This window comes from Bombus terrestris, chromosome 12 (assembly GCF_910591885.1).
Source record: "Bombus terrestris chromosome 12, iyBomTerr1.2, whole genome shotgun sequence".
Lineage (NCBI taxonomy): Eukaryota > Metazoa > Arthropoda > Insecta > Hymenoptera > Apidae > Bombus > Bombus terrestris.
Window position 1 is genome coordinate 5,527,577 of NC_063280.1, and position 23,529 is coordinate 5,551,105.

Consider the following 23,529-nt stretch of genomic DNA (forward strand, 5'->3'; position numbering starts at 1 on the left):
ATTTCGTAGGAAACGCCGCTGCGTTCCAATAAGCGAATATTAATTTCGAAAAAGAAGAGGGTGGACGAGGAAGCTACCTCAAACGGAACGCAGTCGCAGGAAACGAGCAAGTTGAGGAATAAATCGTGTCCGTTTGGGAGGTCGTGTGTTCGGGTATAATGATACCTGATCTACGTTGGTACTCGACAGACCGGCCGGGACGAGGTGAAAACTTTTTAAATAATTACAGAGAACCGCGTCTCAGGGTTGGACCGAAAGAGGTTGCGGGGCTAGGGGTTACAATTGAGTCGGCTAGTACGGTGGTAGCGTCGCCACCATCTCCACTCCTTTACCAACCTCCTCCGACTCCTCCTCCACGAGGCCATGAACTCTCCACACTCTAGGCTGCGGGCATTAATGGGAAAAGTTTGCTTTTATCTTTTAAACGCCCGGCAACACTACTAATTTCTAACTTCAAGCGTTACTTGTACCTACTCCGACGATTTCGAGTAGGTAGACCAATGGGGGCAAAGCGACAGAATCTACTACCTCGTAATGTCGCGTTCACTATTTCCCTGGCAGATAGAGAATCGTCGTAATTTGTTTTCTCCTCGAGAGATATAAAGAAGGTGGGAAGAAGATATCCGTGTGGGCGCCATGTCCCTCCTAATTGTCGTTTTCTCTTTTGAACTCATTCTCTTCGGAACGGCTCTATCTAACTAGAATCGGACCTACTCGTTATTAAGCTTCGCGACAGGGATTGGATTCGTAGGTGTGACTTCCTGGGTGTTCCAGAGATTGTCCGCTTACGCGAGCAAGTTGCATTGTAATGGCTCGGTTTATTCAATTTTAAAGAAGGAAGTGTTGAAGATTTTGATTAAAACGCCGCGGTTGATCGCTCGCGATTAACTACACCGCTTGATGATTTTAATCAGAAAGATTGCGCGCTGTAGGAAAGCAAAATTTATTACACCCATTCCTTGTATTATGGCACGAAAGTTTTGAAATGCAATATTAGAGTTAAATATCAATTATTATAAAAGCGAAGGTTGTTAATTAACTTGTCTACGTGGCAATAGGTTAAGGTTTATTCTTAGAATACCCGCAGGCTCGTTCTGTCACGACTGATATATTACAAAGATAAAAGAAAAAAATCTGATCATGCGATTTTTTCGCATGAATGCAAATTTCCTCTTTTCCTTTATTTAAGAGTCCTTTAATTAAATTTGCATAGTACCAGTTCCCAATAATACACAACACATAATCGAGATAAATATGTATCGTGTTATTCATTATACAACACCGCAGAGTCAACGAAGATAAATATACCGTTTATGCACTTATGCGAAATTTAAGGACTATATACAGTGTTTCGAGTTTTTCGGAATGAACTGTGCGAACATAAAATTTTGATACCAACAATCAAACAACAAATTATCATCGGGCAGGATCGCGACGATTGCCGGCAATTACTCAGACCGATAGAGAAATCCGGGTCATCTGGAGACTCCTTCGTCCTCGATTCGCTTACTCGCATAAGCGGCGCGTGAAAGTTAACGAGTGGCGGCCACACGGCTTGATTTATAATCGCCATCATCCAGGACGATCTTGACGATAACAAGGGAAGCCGAGGCTCGACGTTAAGTCCTTAAGTCTGAGCCTGCCCGGCTTAAAAGTGTCACGGTTCGTTGCCCCGTTAGGATTCCCATCCTAGCGCCTGCAGGAAAGGAGAAAGGAATGAAACGATCGAAGAAGACGGCCACGATTTCCGTGAGACGCTATTAAGCTGATTTCACGTCGCATTTAAAATAAGCCGTGAGAATTGCCACGAAGGAGCAACGCCACTCGCGGCAATTACGCGAAGATCGTTGCCCGCTATACGGCCGGGCTGCGCGTTAATTAATCCTCCCTTATAAGACAGCTCGGAAAGGGGAAAGACGGACAGATGGGCCGAAGAGAGAGAGAGAAGGAAAGGGGGCAGGAGAAAAGAGATGGTTAGGACACGAGGGTGAGAGAAAAGAGGCGAGAAAATGTAAGGGATGATCCGTTGGAGACAAGCACGGATTTCCTCGCGATTATTGGTCTCTTTACGAATGATTAATTAACACGAATTGCCACAGGCAGAGCGACATCGTATCGTCCTTTCCGCGGCAGTTACCCTTCTTGCGGAGATGTATATTGGACGTATACTAAAGAAAGATCGCCGACGAGGAATTAAAAATGAAATGAAAATGGAATTATTGGTGAAAAAGATTTGTCAAGCGGTGAATATTACTGAAAGATGAGTTTGGATTGAAGAGATGGATGAACGACTTCGTGAAGTGGTCGGCGAGGAAATTTGTCCTTAATTGCGCTTTATCGATGGATCATCCGTGATTAGTGGATCAAATTTGCTTTAGCCGATGTACCGGGCATTATTTAAATACACAAGGAGTTTTTAAAAACGTTGTTACATTGGTAAATCTTTTAAAATTTTTGAAAGAAGAAGAAACATAAAATTATATTTGCCTTCTGTCATAGCGTATATTTATTTGTATATTTACTTAATAAGTAAGTGGATATTAAAACGTCCACTTATTTTGGAATGTATTCGATACAAACGTTCAAAGGATCTCCGCTGCTACATTGGCATAGTTGTTAAAGCAAGTAGAACGTGATTACTCGCTCGAGCAAACCGTTTTGTGTCAAAACTCCTGTTTAATTGTCACGACCATTAAGTTCCGGAAGACACTTCCAGACTAATCTGTCTTACGACTCGTACGAACGGATGCCGGAATTTAATGAAAGACGCTTAACTCCATGCTAGGGAGTGGAGCACAAGCAGGTCGTAAAAGTTGCAACGGGCCGAAGAAAGTAGGCGAATGTGGTCGTGTTGAAAAGAAGGCGTACTCGTTCCCCGGTGCAGCGCGAAAAACTCTCGAAATTTGTTCGAACTTTTCTGATCCGAGGTAACGAGGCATCCTTCGTTAGTGCAGCAATTACATAGCCCGAGTGGCATTGGCTCGCGAGAAATGAAGTCGACAAAGAAGATTGTGGAAAACTAGGATGGTATTGTCCCTTTGTTTCCTAATTTTTCAAAAACGTTCTCTCCTAACGAGAGTTTACTTTAATTGTGTTCGCAAAAGTTGCGTCGTTCGCAAACGTCAAATGGGGTTTTCAGTTTATGACACAGCTGTGACGACTCGCGTCACTTTTGACAGAACCCTTCTGAGGGAAGATCGAATGAGGAAAGAAAGGAAGAGATTGGTTAACCGTATAGTTACGAAAGATACCGGCGCGACGATAAATCCGTGTCCGAGGAGAACCACGATGCAATTTCGCTGATACGTATCTTTGCCATAATACAGCGGTATAAAGTGTAATTAGGCTGCTCCCTGGTTCGTCCTACAACATTGTTAATCCGAGTGGAAGGCAGCACGATTGGTCGGCCGTTTCGTGTCGCGGTGAGTCGCCGGATAAAGCTGTCCAGAAGTAGTTTAAGCCAACCCCGGACGTAACAACATCTGGACCCATTAAGGCCGAGATAGAGGCCGTTACGGCGTAGCAAGCTCTCGCACCCTGGCCTGGTTGCTTACCTCACTCTCAGCTTGTAACGATAATCGGTGATGCCAGTTGGCTGAATTAATATCCGATTTATATACGTGCTTTTTGCCTGCTGTTACAGTTTTTGATATCGTTACATTATTGCTACCAAAGGCATTCTATCTATCGTTTATGATTCATATAATTCAAGTTTTCAAGATAGTTTTATCGCGTGACCTTTCATACTCTCCATTCACCCTTACGTGTAACTCGCGTTTTTCGACATATTCTCGCGGCAACACGTAAATCCAAGGAAGAAGAAGGGCGACTCGTGGGACTGGCGACTCGTAGGATCAGGCTTAACGTGTATTAACATACGTAAGACTAGGACGGTCCTTATTATAAAGTCTAATATGGAAAGCGAAGCGGCGCGTGCCGCGACTCGTGAAACCGACTTACGCCACGGGGCTCGTGCCGCTTCGAAATTATTCCTCGAACTCGACTCGAAGGAAATATGCCGCCTCGAGACGTTCTCCCCGCTATGCTAAGCAGAAGACCGCCATTCAAGGTCTTGTTCTCTGGTAAACAGGCCCGGCGAACCTCTGTACGGCCTCCATTATTGCAAACGTTCCCGGAATTCCGTTCAAGGTAATTCTCGACTGTCGCGAAAGTAACCGTGATTCTGAATTCAATATCGTCGCGCGATGAATTTCATTACGGCATACCTGCATCGTCTCATCGCGTCCCTCTTTCTCTTCCTCTCTCTCTTTCTTGTTCACAACCAAAATAAAGCAGCCTTCCTTCCTGCAGTTTCATTTCACCACCATAAAGTCGCGGAGGCGAAACCACGTCTTCGTATCCTCTTTAAAAGATCCAGCTGGTACACGCAATATATACGGGCACAGGAGCCGGCAAACACAGCGCAGTTGAGTACACAACGACCGAACGAAACAAGTGCCTTTGCCCTTCCGCGTCGCTACCAGAGAACAGTTCATCACTGAACAAGTATACAGACTTGATTTAAGCTGCACGTTTCGCTCACATGGAAAAATGATACTTCCCTGCAGCATCATAACGCTTCGCGAAAATTCGATAGGATACGAAGGGATGTTCCTGTGTTCTTGCTATTCGACTCGCAATTCGAATGGTTTCAATTAATTTCCTCGTACCAGGGAGCTCGTCAAGATTTAACGTGAAGAGATCTCCTCGATTCGACTGAAAATCTGCTAAGCCGTGGCAACTGCACCGAGAGAATTGTCCGCTACGGTGGCTAACACAGTCGCGCGGTAGCTGGCGTATAAATCTTGGCGCGTTCGTATTCGAATTGTAGTTTTCGGTCTGGCTTGGTAAGTAGGATCGAGGGGGATGAATTCGTGGCTAGAACGAGGAACAAGGAACAGAGAAATAGAACGGTCGTTTACCAGGGGATGGAGTTAAACTCTGCAAAAAACGAAGATTAACCTTTTGTCTACGGTCCGGCACGGTGTTCCTTTGTCCGAGTTGAGCACTCTGTCGCGACACCCTGTTTCTGTCTCTGCTATAGTCTACCGTTCTCCGTCCTATGAGAGCGTATTCGTGGCAGACCAGCCAGTGCTCGTCCCCCTTCGTCCTTTCGATTCTAGCTTCCTCCCCCTGACAACCCTTTTGCATACCTCGGCATCGCTACCGTTATCCGCTTTCGCGAGAGCAGGTTCGTGTCCAGCCACTGGTCGGAGCGCTTGCAACCCTCCGCGCTTTCGTTCTATCCGCCTTCTCGGTTAGAAAGTTAAATCCTAGGGTTCTGTAAAAGCCGCCTTCCCTTTACCTCGCTGACACTGGCCCTTTCCTCTAGCTTTTCCCTACACGCAGATTGCGCTCAGAGACACGTGCAAAGCCTTGAAATATTCTGAACGATCCACTGTGAAACATGCCCGGCATCTACTGACTCGGCCGCGGTCTACGCCAACCCTTTTCATACCCTTTAGCAATCTCCTTGCTCGTCCAGCCCCTCCTTCTGTCGCTACCATGCGCTTTTTTACCACGAACACGGTTTTTACCACGACCCGCAAATGAACTTTTCTGCAGGTAATTTCGATCACTCCACCGCTTTTTTCGCTCGTCGACTAACAAGTATCGCGTATTCGTCCAGGCTTTGCTTACAATTAGCCGATCTTTGAAGATTGATTAATGAGTAGGATGAAAGCCATTAAGACCACGAATTTGTACGGTAAAGATTGTAACGCGGGATATATGGACGGTCTGGTCGTTAGGTTAATGTGTCAGTTCTGTCTTTTCACGTCTTTTTACGGTGCATTAGCAGTAAGCGTATTACGAACATTCCGATGCGTGTTAATTATAGAAGTTTCGCATTTGTAAATTTTGTCAGTATAAATATGGAGCATGGAACATCAGTTACTGTATAATAGATTAATTGTAATTATTATTATAATATAAATTAATAATAATACAACAATTAACAAATACATTAATAATATAATAATTAACAATGCTCTTGTCCCTTTTTATGGAATAATAAGTATGACGATAATAGTTTTAAAATATAATTCAAGAAAATTATTTAAATAGTATAGTTTCGTTCGATGATTGGCAATTATTGAAATCGTATTATCTAATGAACAAAGGTCGTGTATCACCAACAAAATCACGGTGTAACAATGTATTACCAACGACCACAAAAAAGGAGCGTCGGTATTTCTTTTCTAATGTCAATTCGATACTCGGGTCGCCACTAAAGGCCAAACACGACCACCATCGCATCGACAAGTCCGTGGAGAGTCGAGAAATATTGGAAAGCTTCCTTTGCAGGCGTTCAACGAGCTTGGCCAACGTCGGTTGCAATTCTCTATTAATCATGCCGCGGTAAATGCTAGAGGTCGTAACTAGTTTCGCCGCGGGCCGACTCTGAATTTCTACCTGCTATCGACTTTATAGAATTGCGTTCGCCTTTTAATACTTTCCAAGAGGCAGCGTGATAACGTCCCGTTCACTCTGAATCGTAGCTTGCGCTGAATTATGCGATTATCGGTCGTTACGACCGATATACTCTCCTACATGCTCTTCTTTCTTTCTCCCTCTCTCTCTCTCTCTCTTTCTCTATCTATTCATCTATTTATCTATCTATTTCTTCCTCGTTCAGACGGATACACTCTAATCGTGTTGGGGATACGCGAGAAAAGAGGAAGGAAAAAGATATAGGAAAAAGAGAAAAATTGAAGATTTTGAGCATATCGAGGCAAACAAAAACAAGGAAATTTAAAAGGCTGGAAAAAGACAAAAAATAAACGTCCCGCATTTGTGAAATACTAGCCAGAAAACCGAACGGTCTTCATAAATCCTGCGCGTAAATCAGTCTTTATGGAGTTCTCCCCTGGGTGGAAGCTATTTGGAGCATGTATGTACGTATATGTGGCAGCGTGGCTACACACGGACGCAGTCATCGCGACGGTGGGACTGGTGAACGCGGTTCACACCTGTGCGCGCCCCTCATCGCGGCGCGTCTTCTACGGCCGAAATGGCGTCATCCTCCTAGAAACACGACGTCGTTTAAAGCCCTGAGTTAATCGAGGGAACCGGTAATGTCGTTAGAAGTTAACGTAACGATCTCCACGATACTCCTATTCTCTTTTTCCTTTCTCTTTCTCTAGCTCTTTTTCTCGACTCTAACAGTTGTTCAGAATTCTAATGCGCAATGGTGCAAGTGTTTCTCGAAACAATCTCGGGTTCACTTTCCTTGAAATTTGTATACGAAACACACAATCGGAGATTCAAGATTCCCTGGATTCTGAGTTTTTTCAGTTTCGTAGCATCGCGAATATTTATGCACGAAACGCGTTCAACGATTGTTATATTTATTAACATTATACACGAGTATTGTAATTAACTTTTATACGCAAGGTAATTCACGTGATGAACGATTTTGTTTAAAAAAAAAAGGGACACTCTGTCGAAAGTATGACGCTATCCAACACGCTTAATCGCGATTGTATATCATTTTGGACGATAAATGTTTCTCTCAACGGTGAATCTCGAAAAGCGTAGATATCGGTCACGGATATCGCGGCGTGATTTATCATCGATTAAACCGACGTAATGCGCCATTGTTACTGAAACGCGCAGTCAGATAGTTACGTATATGAGGCTATACCAGGATGAGTGAGAGATCCTGGTATTGAGTAGCAATCAGCCGTGCAACTAGAACTCGGTATAGGCGCGCCAAAATGAGCTATAATACGTGTATTATCATTCCAATCGAGAATTCGATTGTCGCTTCTCTACCGACAACCCAAGGCCCATGTGACGTTCCATAATTCTTGGCGATACCTAAAATGTCACTGAACGAGCTTAATATAACCTTAAGATAACTTCGAACGAGCTATGGAACTATCCTTCTATGACGTTAAGTGACACATAAATGTTCATAAGAATCTCTTTGATCGTGATACTGTAAATTTTCTAATTTTCTACTTGTCACTCTCCTATGAAACTTCTAATTAGTAATTAAAATTTCAAACCACTAGCAAATTCCTCGCTTCATAGTACGTACATTTTATTTCAACTTTCATTTATTTTTCTAGCAAGAACCTACGTGGATCTTAACTCGAACTACATCCTATCGGATCTAACGTTCCATAGTAATTCCTCTTGCTCCTTTTTTATTCATCACGAATCTGTCAAGCTCTAAGATCACTCTACCTCGTTCTACCATCTTCTATACATAGACGTTTTCTCAAAAGAGAGGCCCTTCCTCTGATCCGGTTTTAAAAGTCGTCGAGATTTATTCTCCCCGATGGTAAGAAACGGGCGGATCAACGTGATAGGAAGACGAAAAGAGTACCAAACTCTTTCGAAATTGCGAATACTTACTGGTCCGAGCATCAGTATAGCATCTGCTCACGAGCACGGGACCAAAAACGATTCACGGTCTTGCAAGCTCACGTCAGTCTGCGTGCGGTACGTGCAGAGGAACGATGTAGGGGAATCGAGTCCGTAAATCTCAGTTGGTCGTCCCTGGAGAACCATGTCTCAGTCACAGCCCGCGATTGCGCGAGTTAAAGGGTTTCGGTTAGGACACGTACCTGTACACGTAAGCTGCTGTTCATGAGAAATTCTCACGCTGAGACGTCTGCAGTTCGAGTGTCCTTAACGTGACTTTGATTTGACTGGAGACCGTGAAGTGGCTCTGAACAATGCAGATTATTCGCCACCTTTCTAGAGAATTACCAACAGGATTAAAAAATGTGCGTTCATTTGCGTTTAATGAAATTCATTGTTCTATTTAGAGAAAGAAAACGTTTTCGTTCTGTTCGTCACATAAATAAAAGCTCATTTGCGGGTACAAAACACGCATCTGGTGACAATGATAACTAAGAAAAGTAATGTAACGTTTGAAAGTTTGAATCCTTCTGCAAGTTTAGTTTAATATATTCAGAGAAGAGGCTGTTGAAGTTTGCAAAGTCCGTACACATATTTTTAGACATCTACCCAAGTCTTGAACAATCTGTGGATAACCATAGAAATCTTCAAATTCTAATCTGTCTTTCGTCAAGTTCTTTCACTTACGCGTTTCTTTCGGTACATTAAGAAACACTTCTTCGAGCATTTACATATCGCCCTTTGACATCGCGCTCGATTTATCAATTCCGTCAGCGAAGTTTTGTGAATGACAAAAAGAACGATCGTTCGACTACGACCTACGCGTGGAAAAAGTTTCGAATTTTTATACAAGCACGTATATATATGTACGTGATCGTGTATCCTACCGCGAAATAAACTCGATGAGAGAAACGACGCTGCTTGATACGACGATACAGACCGCGGATACAAACAAACGGAACCGATCCGACCATAGTAGCATTTCATTGTACTTTTGAACAACCGGTGTCTGATCTTCCCGATAAACAAGACCGAAGTATTAAAAGATCGACAAATGGTAGTAGCATCGAGAACTAATAAAATATACCCGTCGAGTATCATTGGTGCGTCGCGTCGTTTAAACAGGTCAATATTTAAACGCGTCGTAAAATATCATCGCGTGCGCGCTCGTGAACATCCAGCCGTGTTTGATACATTTTAGTTATCATTTTGTATGCGTGTGCCCTATTCTTTTCATGGTACACAGTTTCCACGGTATTCTTTTCCAATCGGTTGAAACAAAATCTATCTTTTCGTGGCTCGTAACAAAAAAGGAATGGGATAGAAATAGGAGGACGGAGAATGAATAGAAGGTAAAAACAATAAAAGTGGAATTCGAAGAAGCGAGACCGAGGGGTTGAATCTCGATAAACGACAGGCTACGAGAGCTGACGTAGTTGATTAATTCATACCGCCTATTTTCAGTGACTGCCTGTTTCGTGGATACAGACGCTTTTGTCTCTATTTTTTGGTCCTTACCGACCAGCATGCTGCCATTTTTGCGCCGCTTGATATCGAATCCATTGGTCGTGGATACGGGGGCATCGATTATCGTGTCTCCACCCAACGAAAGGGATCGCTTCTTCCGCGGCCATCTACGCCAATGTAACCCAGAAACCATGTTAATGTTATCGAATTTATGTCCATCCTTTTCCTCCGTTTCTTCCCTATTTAGAAAACTACGACCGAAGACTTTACTGTTGCGCGCAATGTTCGAAATAATTTAAATAATTCGACGGCTGAAATTATTACGAAAAGGAACTGCATGATTCTTATCGTTTCATTGATATTGGAAAACGGATAATACGAGTAACCCGGTTTATAGTGCGAATAATCGTACCATTCGTTGAATATGTTAAAAACAAAATTCTTTCGCAGAGTTCGCTTTAAATTCTATCTCAGTTTTGAATTCAATTTTCAGGATAATCAGGACTCGATTTGTAATTAATGCGAGTCGATATCTATTAAGTTAGTAACGGGCAGAAGGTTTTGAGGACGTGGACTAGATTATCAAACGACTGTCGAAAACTTTGAATCACGTTGAAATTAGCGTCACGATTAATTGAAAGCACGAAATAAAACCGACAACTGTTTTCCCTAGTCTTTATCTAATATCGAATTCTCGTTTATAGATGAATTAATAATAATAATGCGTTGCATCGAATACAACCGATTAATGAATTGTTTGTACTTGCCTTAATAGACAGTAAAATGCTTTATTAATTAATCGCTCCGCTGATAATTATTGTATGACCACAGTGTTATGCATTTGAAAGCGAAATATTTTCATACGCACGTTGTGCATATAGTTTCGATAAAAGGGATTTTTATACAGACCGATCACTAATCAAAGATGCGTTAACGTTACGCGTTTAAAAATTACAAAGCCATGGAAACGGAACATAACTATCTAAGTGAATTCGGTTTCCAACGGATCATTGCGGAAATGAAATATTTTTGTTAATATATAGCTTTTTCAAAGAAACGTCTGATTTTTGGCGCTAGATAAATAATTCAGCCGAATATGTATCAAATATTAACCGTTACGTCATATAATATTAACTTAGATCACAGAATATGGTATTAAATATATTGTAATACATGGTATGAAACGTATTATAACGTAGCACGAACAATTTACGAAAATAATATCTCTCTCCTTTTCATTTCATGCGATCGCAAGAAAGATATTTTCATTTATTTCTATTCAATATTTCGCCACCGTGTCGCTATATTCCAAGTTCTCACGGAGAAAACTTTTTCGCAGTCCGCAATTAACTTTTCGTCCCTGCGCGACCAATATTAACGAGACGAATAGAAAGAAAAAAGAAGAACCGTGGTTTCGGCTCAAAGAACATGATAAGTGAGCCGGCTAAACAAGCGCAGCGTTTGCTTTTCATTATAACTTGTATGAGATTAACGCTCGGTCCGTTTATTTACAGCAAACGGGTTTAAATAATACGTAAATTGCCCGCCGCTGCTGTTAATATGACAGACTAATTTTAATCCTATCCCCTGTCCCCCCATATCCCGCCATGCCCACGTGTGTGCCCGCCCTCCCTCCTTCCGCCCTTGGTCGAGCATCGACTTTTCCCTCATAATGCAACCGGTGCCGCTGACCGGTTTGTAAAATATAATAAAGTGTTATCGTTCGTTGTTATGCCGCGCATTACGCGGTTACCGTGCACGTTGGATACATTGAATGTATACAGGATTGTCGACTAACAGGCAGATATTTCAACGACTCAATTTATTGTCGTAAATTAATCCTTCCGCCGGGCACGATCGATATTACGAAGAAAAAAAGAAGAGCGATCCTGTGAAATTAATGCGACAGGCGAAGCAACTGTTTGTGTTATTGGCACAAACAGAGTAGGATTTTATCTCGTAATAGCCGTGAAAATCGACGGAGAAGATAATCAGTCGATCAGGCGGGTGAATTATCGAAATTATCGGATTCCGAAATTACTGTTTTCCAACTTGCATATCATATGATGTTATTATCCGTGAAATACAAATCGGACGTGCAAAGGTACATAATTCAGCGTAATAAGCTACAATATTCACCATATCGTACCGAGGAACAGTTGCAGACTTGCCAACCGCAACTTTAAGTCTTGTTATATCTTATGTATATCGTATATTAAATATCAGAAAGTATATTAGAATAAGTCGTAACACGATAAAGTGTTGCTTCGTTTCATGAAAATTCCAATTCTATAGAGAACGTCTCTTTCCACTAAAGCTTTCCGCGAAACACCAAATCCGGCTCTCGTTTAGAAACAGGATTCCAAGTGTAATCACGCGTCACGGAAGGGAAACCCAGCAACGTGGCCAAAACATTGAAACGCAGGAATACAGTTGCTATCGTAACAAAATAATCGTCCTTCCCCTCGGTCACGCTGAGATGGCATGCGAGAAACTGGACTGGCTTCGTGGAAACTCAAAGGAAGATGCACGGCTTCCCGCGTTCTCCCGGTGCGCCTCTTTGAGGCTCCGTCACCTTTTGTTGGCGCGCATCTCCACGGAAGGAAGTGGACAGAAACGAAAGCCGAAGCGGTATAAGTAAGAGTCAAGGAGAGCGATGACGATGCGACTACGACGGTCGGTCAGGGGAAAGAAAAGGAAAACGCTAAACGCGAGGAGTAGAGGACGAGGTCGAAACTAGACACGGTGAAAAAGGAATATGGGGAAAAGGTAAAGGAGAAAAAAGAGAAGGTTACCGCGTGCAAGAGAGTTTCTTCTTCGGGTTTGGCTTCGTCCCACAGAAAGCAATTTCTTAACGTAACCTTATCTGCGAGTATAGCTTGCACGCCACGTACAGCTCTGTGCAAAGACGCGTATGTGCCAAGCACACAAAGCGGCGCCGACCGACTCGCAACTCACGTGACGAAACAAGAAATATCCTAACCACGGATCCGAGGAATAGTAAGAATACCGACTTTCACGAGCTTTCCCTTGATGCGCTCTCTCCCTTTCTTTCTTTCCCTTTCTCTCGCGCGAGTTCATGCAGCAGTCCTCGTTCCTTTTCTCGTCCCCGGCCGATTTCGCGGCGAATCTCACTCGTTGTTGCACTGTTTACTTTTTCGTAGCACCCTTTTTCGTGCCGATGCTAACGGTCGTTCCTCCTACACCGTGGGACACTATCAAAGTATACGAACGATCGTCAAACAAAATTTCACGTTCCGCTCGAAATTTATGACGTCTTTGATATGGTATGAAATTTCGTCGGCACAAAAATCCTGATACTCGACTTTTCCCTTTGCCGCAGCGGCAATCGAGAGACTTCGGTAAAATCTCATGGCTGATATTAGCGAGCAGCTCGATAATGTTGGCCGGTGTAACGTGATTCCAAGAAGAGCCAGAAAAACCCGTAAAAAGCGAGTGCTGTGCACCCTCTCGCATTTATATCACGTGAACCGACAATTCTTCCCTTTCTAACCCTTTCTTTCTTTCCTTCTCCCTCCATCTGCCTTTGTGGTTCTCTCTGACTCCTCCTTTCTCTCTCTTTCTCTCACCCCATCCACCGTTGGTGCCACGGTTTTTTCTACATGTAATTTATCGGCTGGACTCTTTTTTTTCGCCCAACCGCTGCGTTCCTTTACCCCTTTTCTCTGTCTCTTTCATTCCCGTGCCTTACTCGCATTCGCACCAGCGACGCCGCGACGGGGCGTATAAGCGGTTGGGGGGGAAACGGAGGACGCAGCGATTTATAGTAACTGCACCCGCTCTCGTAGAATATTTTTGGCGGAATTTCTACTCTACTTTTTTCATCCAGTGATCTCTATGGAGCCGCGGCTCTTTTCCCCTCGTATTCAGGAAAACCCTTTTTCGACCCAACGATAAAGCATAAATGGAAGTTTCCCCTTCTCCTCTTCGTTTGGAATAACCACATACAGATATGCATATGCGTGTTGTACGCGCAGGAAAAATTTACGTTATGGAAAGTTACTAATTATCGAGCTGCGCGAATGAAAAGTTAGCAGCGAAATTCGAACATTATACATTTCTGAGATAGTAACGCGTATATTAATGTGACCGGACTCAATTTTACAAGAATTACTTCGAAGTATGTGCTTTTGCACAAACATGGTTTCGTCGTGATTAATTTGTTTTAGGTAAAATCAGAGAACCGATTATTTTAAACTGTTATCCAAGAAAATATTCGGAATTTAAAGTTAAACTACGGAAGTTAAACATCCCGTTCGCGTTACATAAACGGGAATAAGGCTCGCGCTGCTTATAATTCACGAAACGTAAAGTTGCCTTCTTTTAAATTAATAATGATTAACGATACGAAATCGCTTGACACAGGCTTCGCCTTACCAAGCACACTGCCGTTAAACATTTAACAACCGATAGTCGTGCAACTTCAAATTGCCCACCCTTCGAGTCACGTACTTTACATGAAGCCTCTATTCGGCCTTTGACCCCCTCGTAAACTTTATCAAGCCAAAATACGCAGGCTATATACCGTCTCAAACTATCTTTAAAGATGCATCGTCGTTAACAAACCTTTACGTGTTCGCTCGTATTTAAGGCCTATCAAGGTACCATAAATTTATGCTGAAATAATTCAAAGCCACTATCGTTGAAAAAAAATCATTCTTCTGGTCTGCGAGAAGAATTATAATTGCCGCGTGTATTATCCTCTTTAAACATCTACCGGCGATTCTAATCTTCATCGACATGAAATATATCTTTATATGGCGTACACGAAACGCAACATTCTGATAAAAACGCGTTCAAAGGCAAACATACATGCTGTTAGCACGATTTAAAGTTTAATCGCGAAACAATAATCCATGCGAACATACGAGCGTCGACGTTACACGAGAACGCACGCGAAAGATACGACGTAGATGCGACCAGTTCGACTGACAGTAATGTGGCTGATGCGTATCGTATCGCGATACACTTGCTAGGGATAACAAAATAGCATATCAGTGATGATACAGGGCGCATCTCGTTTACGTAGATTGCTCTTCAGAAGCGACGATATGCAAAACAATTCGGAGAAGCTATTTTTTAAAACGGTGTGGGTGTTGGAGCCTCGAAGTCTGCAATATGTGAAATGCTTCGCAATTAATGTATACGATATATTGGATGTCGTAAAATATACAGGGAACAGTTAAAATTGTGCAAATGAACAGAAATTATGTAACAGGCGGGGCGAAATATACGAGAGAATGTAATGTTAATTTATATGACAGGAGAAATATACGAGGTGCCGATGTGTAAGTAATTTTACTAAAAAGTAGCTGGGGAGCAGCAAAGTTTAAAAGTCGTGCTCAAAATTTTATGTATCGTGTAAAACTCGTGCAAACGTCGTTTATAATGATGAAAAAGCTCTGTGAACGATAAGCTTCTTTAAAAGAAAAAAATAGAGGGAAAGTTTTTCAAGTTTCGAAAAAATGCCTGATAAAGCTGAGTATGCTTGAAATGCTTTAATTAAGTGAAGTGGTTCATGTTTCAAACATTTTTCGATATAACCCGCACGTCGAAAGGTACGGTAATCTCAAACGTTTGCGAATGTCTGGCTACGTACTGTCCGCTACTACTTCCTCGATTGCGCTATTTTCGCAACATTTTCGCGTTTGGAGACCTATTAGATTGAAAATTACTTACGTTAAACGACAGACACTAAGCTCTACTAAACTCGAGTAGAAGAAAATACGTGCAGACATAAGCTACGCAAAAAGATTTAATCCAACTTGCTTAAGGAATAAAACATCCAAGTTAGAATCTCAATTCGACGAATTCGATCAACTCCGGTTCTTTAGCTCGGCATGAGAACAAAAATTGCTCAACTCCATAAAAACTTTGAAAGTACACACTACTTTGCCACCGATCCAATCGGAAGCTCTTAACCCCTATACCTTCTATTCAGCACACTTTTCTCGTGGTTCTAAGAATTCCTTTGTTCAATTAAATTTCGAGAACCGATACCGTGAATACATTTGCGAATAGCTGCTCGTAACTGAGTTAGAACGAAACGGTCTCTATATAATGCTACGTGTGCCGTGAATAAAGTCGGCAGAATATTGTTTCAAGAGAGGTGAAGGCAAAAGCGAAAAAGGGCGTCTCGTTAGCATGGTGTATTATTTATTGGAATTATGCGGAATTCCTTATCCTTTTGCGGAACGGAAGCGAAACTACGAGCTAGATGAGACCCGATAAAAATTATTTGCTGGAAAGCCATTCGTAAATGGAATAAATTTCGCCGCGGCGCGCCGAGTACCTCTATCTAAGAGTACGAAATACAGAGATATTCGTGGCTTTTCTTGGCAACGCGAATGCGCTCGAAAACGCGAGCTTCTCAGAACGTTCGAACGATTCTGTGCAAACACTACAGACGATGCTTGGCAAACGTTAAGCCGATTCACGAAAACGCGTGAAGGAGCATTCACACGATGGTTACTAAAATTTTATATTTAAATAGTACACTTGATAGGATTTCGAGAATTAAATCTTGAGCGATGAGTAGTGTACTTGTCGAGTTTTTTTTTTTTGTGCATATCGTAACACTTGTAAATTCAGATTTATTACCGCGAGGAATTGTCCATTAATCGTGAAAAGTTTATGTTCCAATTAATAGCATAGAGAACTGAAATTCCCATGAGATATAATTTTCATTTACTTCAAATATTTAATGTTCAAAGCTTGGACAAAGAAAATGCAAGATAATTTTGTGTTTCGAAATTTTGTGGCCTGTACAATTGGTAAGAAATAGTTGTGTTATTAAAGAGATAAAAGAGGCATTAAAATTCACGCGCGTAGAAACGATGCAAAATTAAATTCGAACGATGATTTATAAAACATTAAAGATATATCGAATAAAGTTGCACCATTATGTTTTCACGTTCGAAGTATTAAATATCGTGTCCTTTGTCTGTATATCTATTTGCTTTCTCCTCGCGTCTGTTCTGGCCACTAATCAGACTGTGCGAGAGCATGAATTTGACAGACCGTCGCGTCGAATCGCGGGGAATCGGGACCGTTTCCAATTATTCCGCCGCGTACACGACCCTTCAAGGCTGATTTACGCGGAATTCAAAACTAATTGGCCGGGCGCATCGTTGTCATCGAAACATCTAATGTTGCCCGAAGTAACATGGACCAAAGTATCCCGAATATTCCCAATTTCCGCCTAACCATATTCAATATCCGAATGTTGAAACTTCGGATATCCGCAGTGCGCATTGCCGAAACGATCGTATCGATGAACTATTCAAATAATGGTATAACTGTACCTAACGTCCGCCTCGTCCTTTACACGACCAACTTCCCTAATAATTGATAATCGACATTCCCTGCGCTACAAATTTCACGCGATCCGCCCCGCTGCTCTCCAAACGCGTTAAAGTAATTTCTACCCTTGTTAAGGCGATCAGATGTAACGATGTTTCAACGCAGTCGGTTGCTCGTTCGTACCTACGCCGAATTCCCAGAATTATGCACCGTCACGCAAAGAAAAGACGAATTAAATGATTAATGAACCGAGATCGAGCTTTAAAGATTAATTATCGTTCGATGAATCGATTTAAACGTAATTGCCAATTATCGAAAGATACACGTACTTACTTGTTTCGAGAGAAATTTCGACAAATTCTTTTCATAATTATCGCGGCATGTTTTTCAAGATTGGTTATTATAAGAAAACTTGCCTACTCACGATGATAAAAAATATTTTACACGACAGGATTTTAATCTATCAGTAATTCTTAAATGTGACGGAAATAACAAAAGTAACGTGAAATTAACGCAAGCATATCGGTAATACACTCATCCTTTAATAATATATTTTTCATAATTGTAATTTCCTTCAGAAATTTTGCCAACATTTTCTTTTTCAATTTCGCTAGACGTTCTATTGAAGCTAATGCAAGAGTTGCGATTCATTGAAACAATGACCCGACCATATCCATGTACGATACTTTGTCGAAGTACCAACATCTGCCATGCACATACATGGATGATCGTGTTACAATGACCACGAAATGCAAACATTACCAACGAAAATCCTGAACAAAATACGCCAATAGTATGGCGTGCAAATAGGTACCGTGCAACAATGGCGAAAATGCGTGAGATGGTTGAAAAAGAGCCCTCGCATAATGCGTTTGACAGTATGATTTGTATCGGTGTTTTATAGAAGTACGTAGCTTTTCAACGTTACAAAAGATAATGATCGGAATATGTTTCGAGTAACAACAATAAATGCAGCCTGGTTGCGTAAAAAGCCCGCGATCGAACAATTGTCAGCAATCTTGATTTAGGAAGAAATATTCATGCATCGTTTGGAATCTAGACGCAGCTAAATTCTATTCTACTGCAATGGGAAAATCACTCCACCCATAAATCAAGATAAATAAAAAGGGAAAAAGAGAGATAAACGCTTGAATGTAAACGCACTTTACAGCAATCCACGCAACTACGCAATAATTTCGTAATCCTCTAACTCGTAATTCCAACTATTAATGTCTGACCATTGCATAGCTCGACTACTGAAAAATTGCCAGTTTCACGATAGCGGACGAAGGTGTGCAAAATAATCACGATCGCGTCGAGAGAAATAACTTTCAAGAACGGCCGTTTATTGTACAAGGCAAGACGTGGCTACGATAGCGTGATCGTTCGAATCGAAACGGTGTGATTTCGAAATTCGCTAGCTGGCTGCTATCCCAGTATAATTGAGTCGTGAGTCGGCTGGAAAGACGCGAACCCTCGTGTCCAACAATCTACGAGATAACTCGCTTTTAAATATCGCGTGCTTGCTAGTTTACATCGGTTGGCAACCCATTATAACGCGATTGTGCTACGTCGTTCGCTATCTTTCTCTGTTTTTCTCTGGGTATCGAGTGCTTTTGATGTCTGACTATATTTGCCGTGTTTCACTGTTGCTAGTAATTTGCCAAAGTGTGAAAGACGTCTGTTTTAAGCAATTTATGCGAGCCTAGAAACACTATCAAGCACAAAAGTAGTTTTATTCTATTTAACACTCACCCTCGATAATGGGACGCTGCGGCTTGTAAGACATGTCTGTAAAGAGAAAGGGATTAATTATTAGTAAAATTAGTCACGATACGTATCGTGTTAGCTAGGCTAAGAATTTTTAATGGCACAAGCACACTGAAGCGTGTCTCGATTGTACTCGTTCTCTCTAGTGTGATACTTATCTTATCTCGTCTGATATTTGCAAGAAAAAGATAATCGGTAAAATAATTAACGTAGGAGATTATCTAACGAAGGCACGATGTTTTCGAGGAACTTCAGGAATCTTCGATAAGTTCGAAGTTAGAAACTAACAACGGTTTGAAGTTGCCTCCATTTCAACGAAATTCATACTTAGGGATTTGATGAAAATTACTGTACCGTAATTTCATCATTTCTCGTGCTTATTTAAAGTTGTTACGTACATACGGTATAAAATGTGAACGTTATTACCAACACGGAGGCAAAAGATGTTTATAAGATATCGATTAACCAAGAAGCACACTTTTCACCACGTACCGTAAGATCAGACCAAAAATTACCTAATTCCATTTAGTAAGTTGAAATTACCTCCGAAATCAAATAAAACCTTAACACTCTTGCGAACCCTTCAAGTTCAACATTCATCGTCAAAGAAGATCGTATATGAACACAACTCTCTTAATTGCGTGCGTAACGAAATCACGTGTTGACAAAATCAAAGTGTCTTCCCCGGGCTGTGCCCAATCCGTAGCCTGCTGGCAAACTTTCGTCGACTTTGTCGCGGCCTCAGACAACCGTAATTAACGTTTCAGGGCGCGGATCAGCCTGATCCAGGGTTTCCCGAACAACGAAATTCAAGGAAGGAAGCAAGATGCACGGATCGAGGGCAAGGCAGATAGACGGGGCAATTTCGAGGAGCAAATAACAGGGAAATTCAGGATGGCCGAGTCGCGCAACATTTCCCCCTCAGCTCGCTCCGCAAGCTTCACCCTTCGCGAAACTTTTAATTATCCTTTCGTGGCCCGGTCCTTTAATGAAGATCCTTCGTGTCCGCCACACAACCACGTATGACGTTCCAAATAATTACAAGTTTCCTGCATGAACTCGAGACTTACAGCGTCCGGAGGATAGGGATTTGCCGTATGTCGAGCAGTCACGAGAGTATAAGGGACGTGTGAGTTTAGAAAAGCACGGAAAAAAGATTAAAATTACTGGAGAATCTATTTCTTGAAAATTGTTGATTCGTTGAAATCTGTTCGATAGCGATATTATAATTGAACGTTAGCTTAAACAAATTAACTCTTCAATTAATATGAGAAACCCAGTATTATTCTATCCAATAGCGGCAGACGAACGTTTCGTAACTTAATATCGACAATTTCAGCCGTCCGATGAACCGTTTTCAGAGAATTGAAAAAATAAAAAGTCCACGTCAAATGTATGTTTTAAGTAGGCAAGCGGCGTGTTTATATGGATTAAACTGAAACGTTGATACGAATTACAACTAACGTTACTCAAGGCAACGCGATAATTCTTGTAATTAAACATACGTTACGACCACAGGATTTTTTAAGCGAGGATGGTTTTTGTTATACCACGTGCACGCGTGCTCACACGCTCACGTACAAAGTTCTGTTATAATATATTAACGCAGAAATATCGCTCGTTCGTCATCCAGTAATTTATCACGCATATGCATTTACGGCGATCTACACTGGTACGCTTGAACATCGGGAAAAAATGGTTTTCGAGAGTCGAACAAATGTATTTTAAATCTGCGGCGTTCCACGTATGACTAAACAACGAAGGAGAGAGGTGAAAATGCTTCACAACACTAGAAAGGCAGAGTAGTGTAAAAATCAATGAAAGGGAAATATCGTTTTAAATTCAATGGAATAGTTTTGTCCCTCTTCTTTTTCCCGCGTTTTCCCTCTCTTTCTCTTTTCTTTTCTCGTTCGTACACGAATTTCGTTGGTTTGCGAACGAGCACCGCTTTTCCGAAATTACTTGTTGCAATGTCGACGTAATTACATCGTGTTGGCAATTCATAAGGACTCCACGAGCACAATTTTGCGTCGTTGCACCACACCGCGCTATCCCGCCACGCTCGTTGACCGTCGGATTTTTATCCGCCAACCAGAAAACGAGTTCTCGTTGCCACGCCTGTAATTGTTTCTTAATTGAACTCGTTCGTCCATTTCCACAATATGTCTAATCGAACGGTTTCCTAATAGCCGGCCGCACGTAGAAGCGCATCTGTTAGTTAGAAAAGCGAGAGAAAGCATCATGGAAATTGTTGTAAATTTTTAATAAATATTTTCGTTAGCGCGCTGTATCCCGATGCCTGCTTACGGGATCTGCAACGGAAGTATGTTTCGCGAAACAAGCAACTACATATTTTCCAGACTTTAACAAATGAGAACAATAACGCTTTGTGCGCCTGACGCCTCATAACAATATCTGCAAATATTCCTAGTTAAGCAACTTTTTAATGAAAGCGTTTTCGCGAAACATGGCTACTAGGGATAGATTAATTTTTCAACAAGGATTTTTTCCCCAAAGGTTTTAGCAAACGATCCAGAGAAATCGCAAATAAAACCACTTTCCCCTATATTTACCACTTTTTTTCAAGGAAGTATATTGCAGGATAAAACACGAGAAGGAAAATGTTTTAAAATTTAGTAGAGAATATGAGGATCAAAATTAACCTTTAATTCAGACTTACATTAGTAAAATGTACTACAATGAAACGTAATTACATTAATCTATGCAGTAGAGTACTCCTTTCGAATTGTACTTGAACATCTTATAAATGGAATCCTATCTGATACAATCACACGCATTTCTCATGCATTTTCGTATTTAGAGTAGGTATACAAATTTTCAACGCGACCTATTTTATTCCTCTTTTAAATCGACTCTATTGGAAAACGATGTCGTATTATTTTGAATTCTATTTATTTCTTCATTCAAAAGAAACTCCGATCAATAATTACTCTCTATTCGCTTTCCATATATTTCTTTACTCTCGTCAAAAGTACTCAATATCGTTCACAATCACGCTACCGTTTCTCCTCTCAGTCAACGTTATGTGAAAGGGAAAGGAAAAAGTCAGAGGAATACCGCGTACAGGCTAAGTTCCTGAGCAAAAGACATTCTCCCTCGCTTATGAAAAATTACCTAGAGATGCAAAGAAGTCTTCTACCATAGAAAGGTTAATAGAAGTAGACCGCGCATGCGGAACACATGGACGAGTTCGCTCAGCTTTGCAAGGGTTTCGTGCACTTCGTGCCACGCGGCACTACGAAACCGACGATATGTATGCAGCCCGTCTCTATGAGAAGTCGTACAGGCCGATATCGCACCGATATCCCCCTTTCTCGTCCTCGCTGCGACTAGACTGCGGGTTGACACACATGGGAAACACGTGTTGCCACTCCCACAAACCGACGGATAACACAGTAACAGCCACGATCAGCCACATACATAGACGTGCGTGCGCGTGATTACATTCGCGTAGACGCTTCAATCTTTGCTTATCCCTAAGAAGGGGAAAAAGTATTGTAATTTCTTCGTATCTCTATTTTCTATAATTGCTTCTATCATCTCTGAACTGAATTAAAGGTACGGGATCTGGACAAAGATTTTTTTCATCTACTATAAAGCTAAACGCTAAAATTAAAATAAATTAATTATATTTTGATTGCGACTGTCCTCGAATGGAAGAATGCGACGTTGGAATTTGAAGTAAGAAATATTTGTTACGTAAATAGGAAGAATATAGGTACGAAATCTGATTTATCGTTGGGATAGTCAGGCCAGGCAGGGCAGAGTTTCTCGATATTTCGAAATTTTCCAATTTTTCCCGGCACCTCGGTCGTCCTACATACGACAAAACTTTCTCTCAACTTGCCGGTTCTAAAGAAACTTATCAAACCGAATCAGGGCGTACACAGATGGACAGTAAAGTTCAGGATGATCTGAGAACTAGATAACCATGCGAAGTCTGAAAAATTGGCAATGTCTGGTAAGCCAGTGGCTTGCCGGCACTATATTCGCTTCGTCTGTAACAAGCCGGAAAGTGTGTCAAAAGTCGCGACAGAGGAACAGAGGGGATAATGGTGTTTCCGTTCGCGCGACATTCACTGAGTTCAACCGGGGGTAGACTGTAATTTCAGAGATGATTTGTCCCCTCGAGCTGACGTTTGTATCACGTTGGAAAACTTTACGATTCGACGAGCAAAAATTGATGAGAACATCGGTGAAGGAAAATGCGATGAGGCAACTCCCTCCCACCAACTGGAGGGACGAATGTTCGTGGAAAAATTGTTATTTTCGCGGTGCCATCTAAATCGAAAGGATTTACAGCTGCGTGTAAACCGGGCATCTCGTATAACGAAGCTATTTTCGAAAGAATTTCACGCGTCGTGCTCGCAGACGCGATATTTCATTCTCCTTTTTTGCATTCGACAGCAACGCCCGAGGTACACCAGCCGTGAGAGAGCGGCCGCCGGAAATGGCGGTGAAGCACTTTCGATTTTCCGTTTCCTCCATTCTGTATACGAAGCTGAAGACGAAATGCGTATACCGTCGGTTCCCTTCTTTTTTTCTCTTTCGTCTTCTTCTTCTCCCCAATAAACC

The 23,529-nt window shown here is 41.7% G+C and overlaps 1 protein-coding gene across 8 annotated transcripts in view; it reads right to left on the reverse strand.

The window, feature by feature from the left end:
* Positions 1-23,529, reverse strand: part of LOC100642737 (agrin) — a 384,175-nt gene that overhangs the window by 227,671 nt on the left and 132,975 nt on the right. For all 8 annotated transcript variants that reach the window (XM_048411202.1, XM_048411203.1, XM_048411198.1 and 5 more), the window contains one exon: positions 18,919-18,954. In XM_048411202.1, the coding sequence (XP_048267159.1) occupies positions 18,919-18,954 (36 nt within the window). The remainder of the gene's footprint in view (positions 1-18,918; positions 18,955-23,529) is intronic.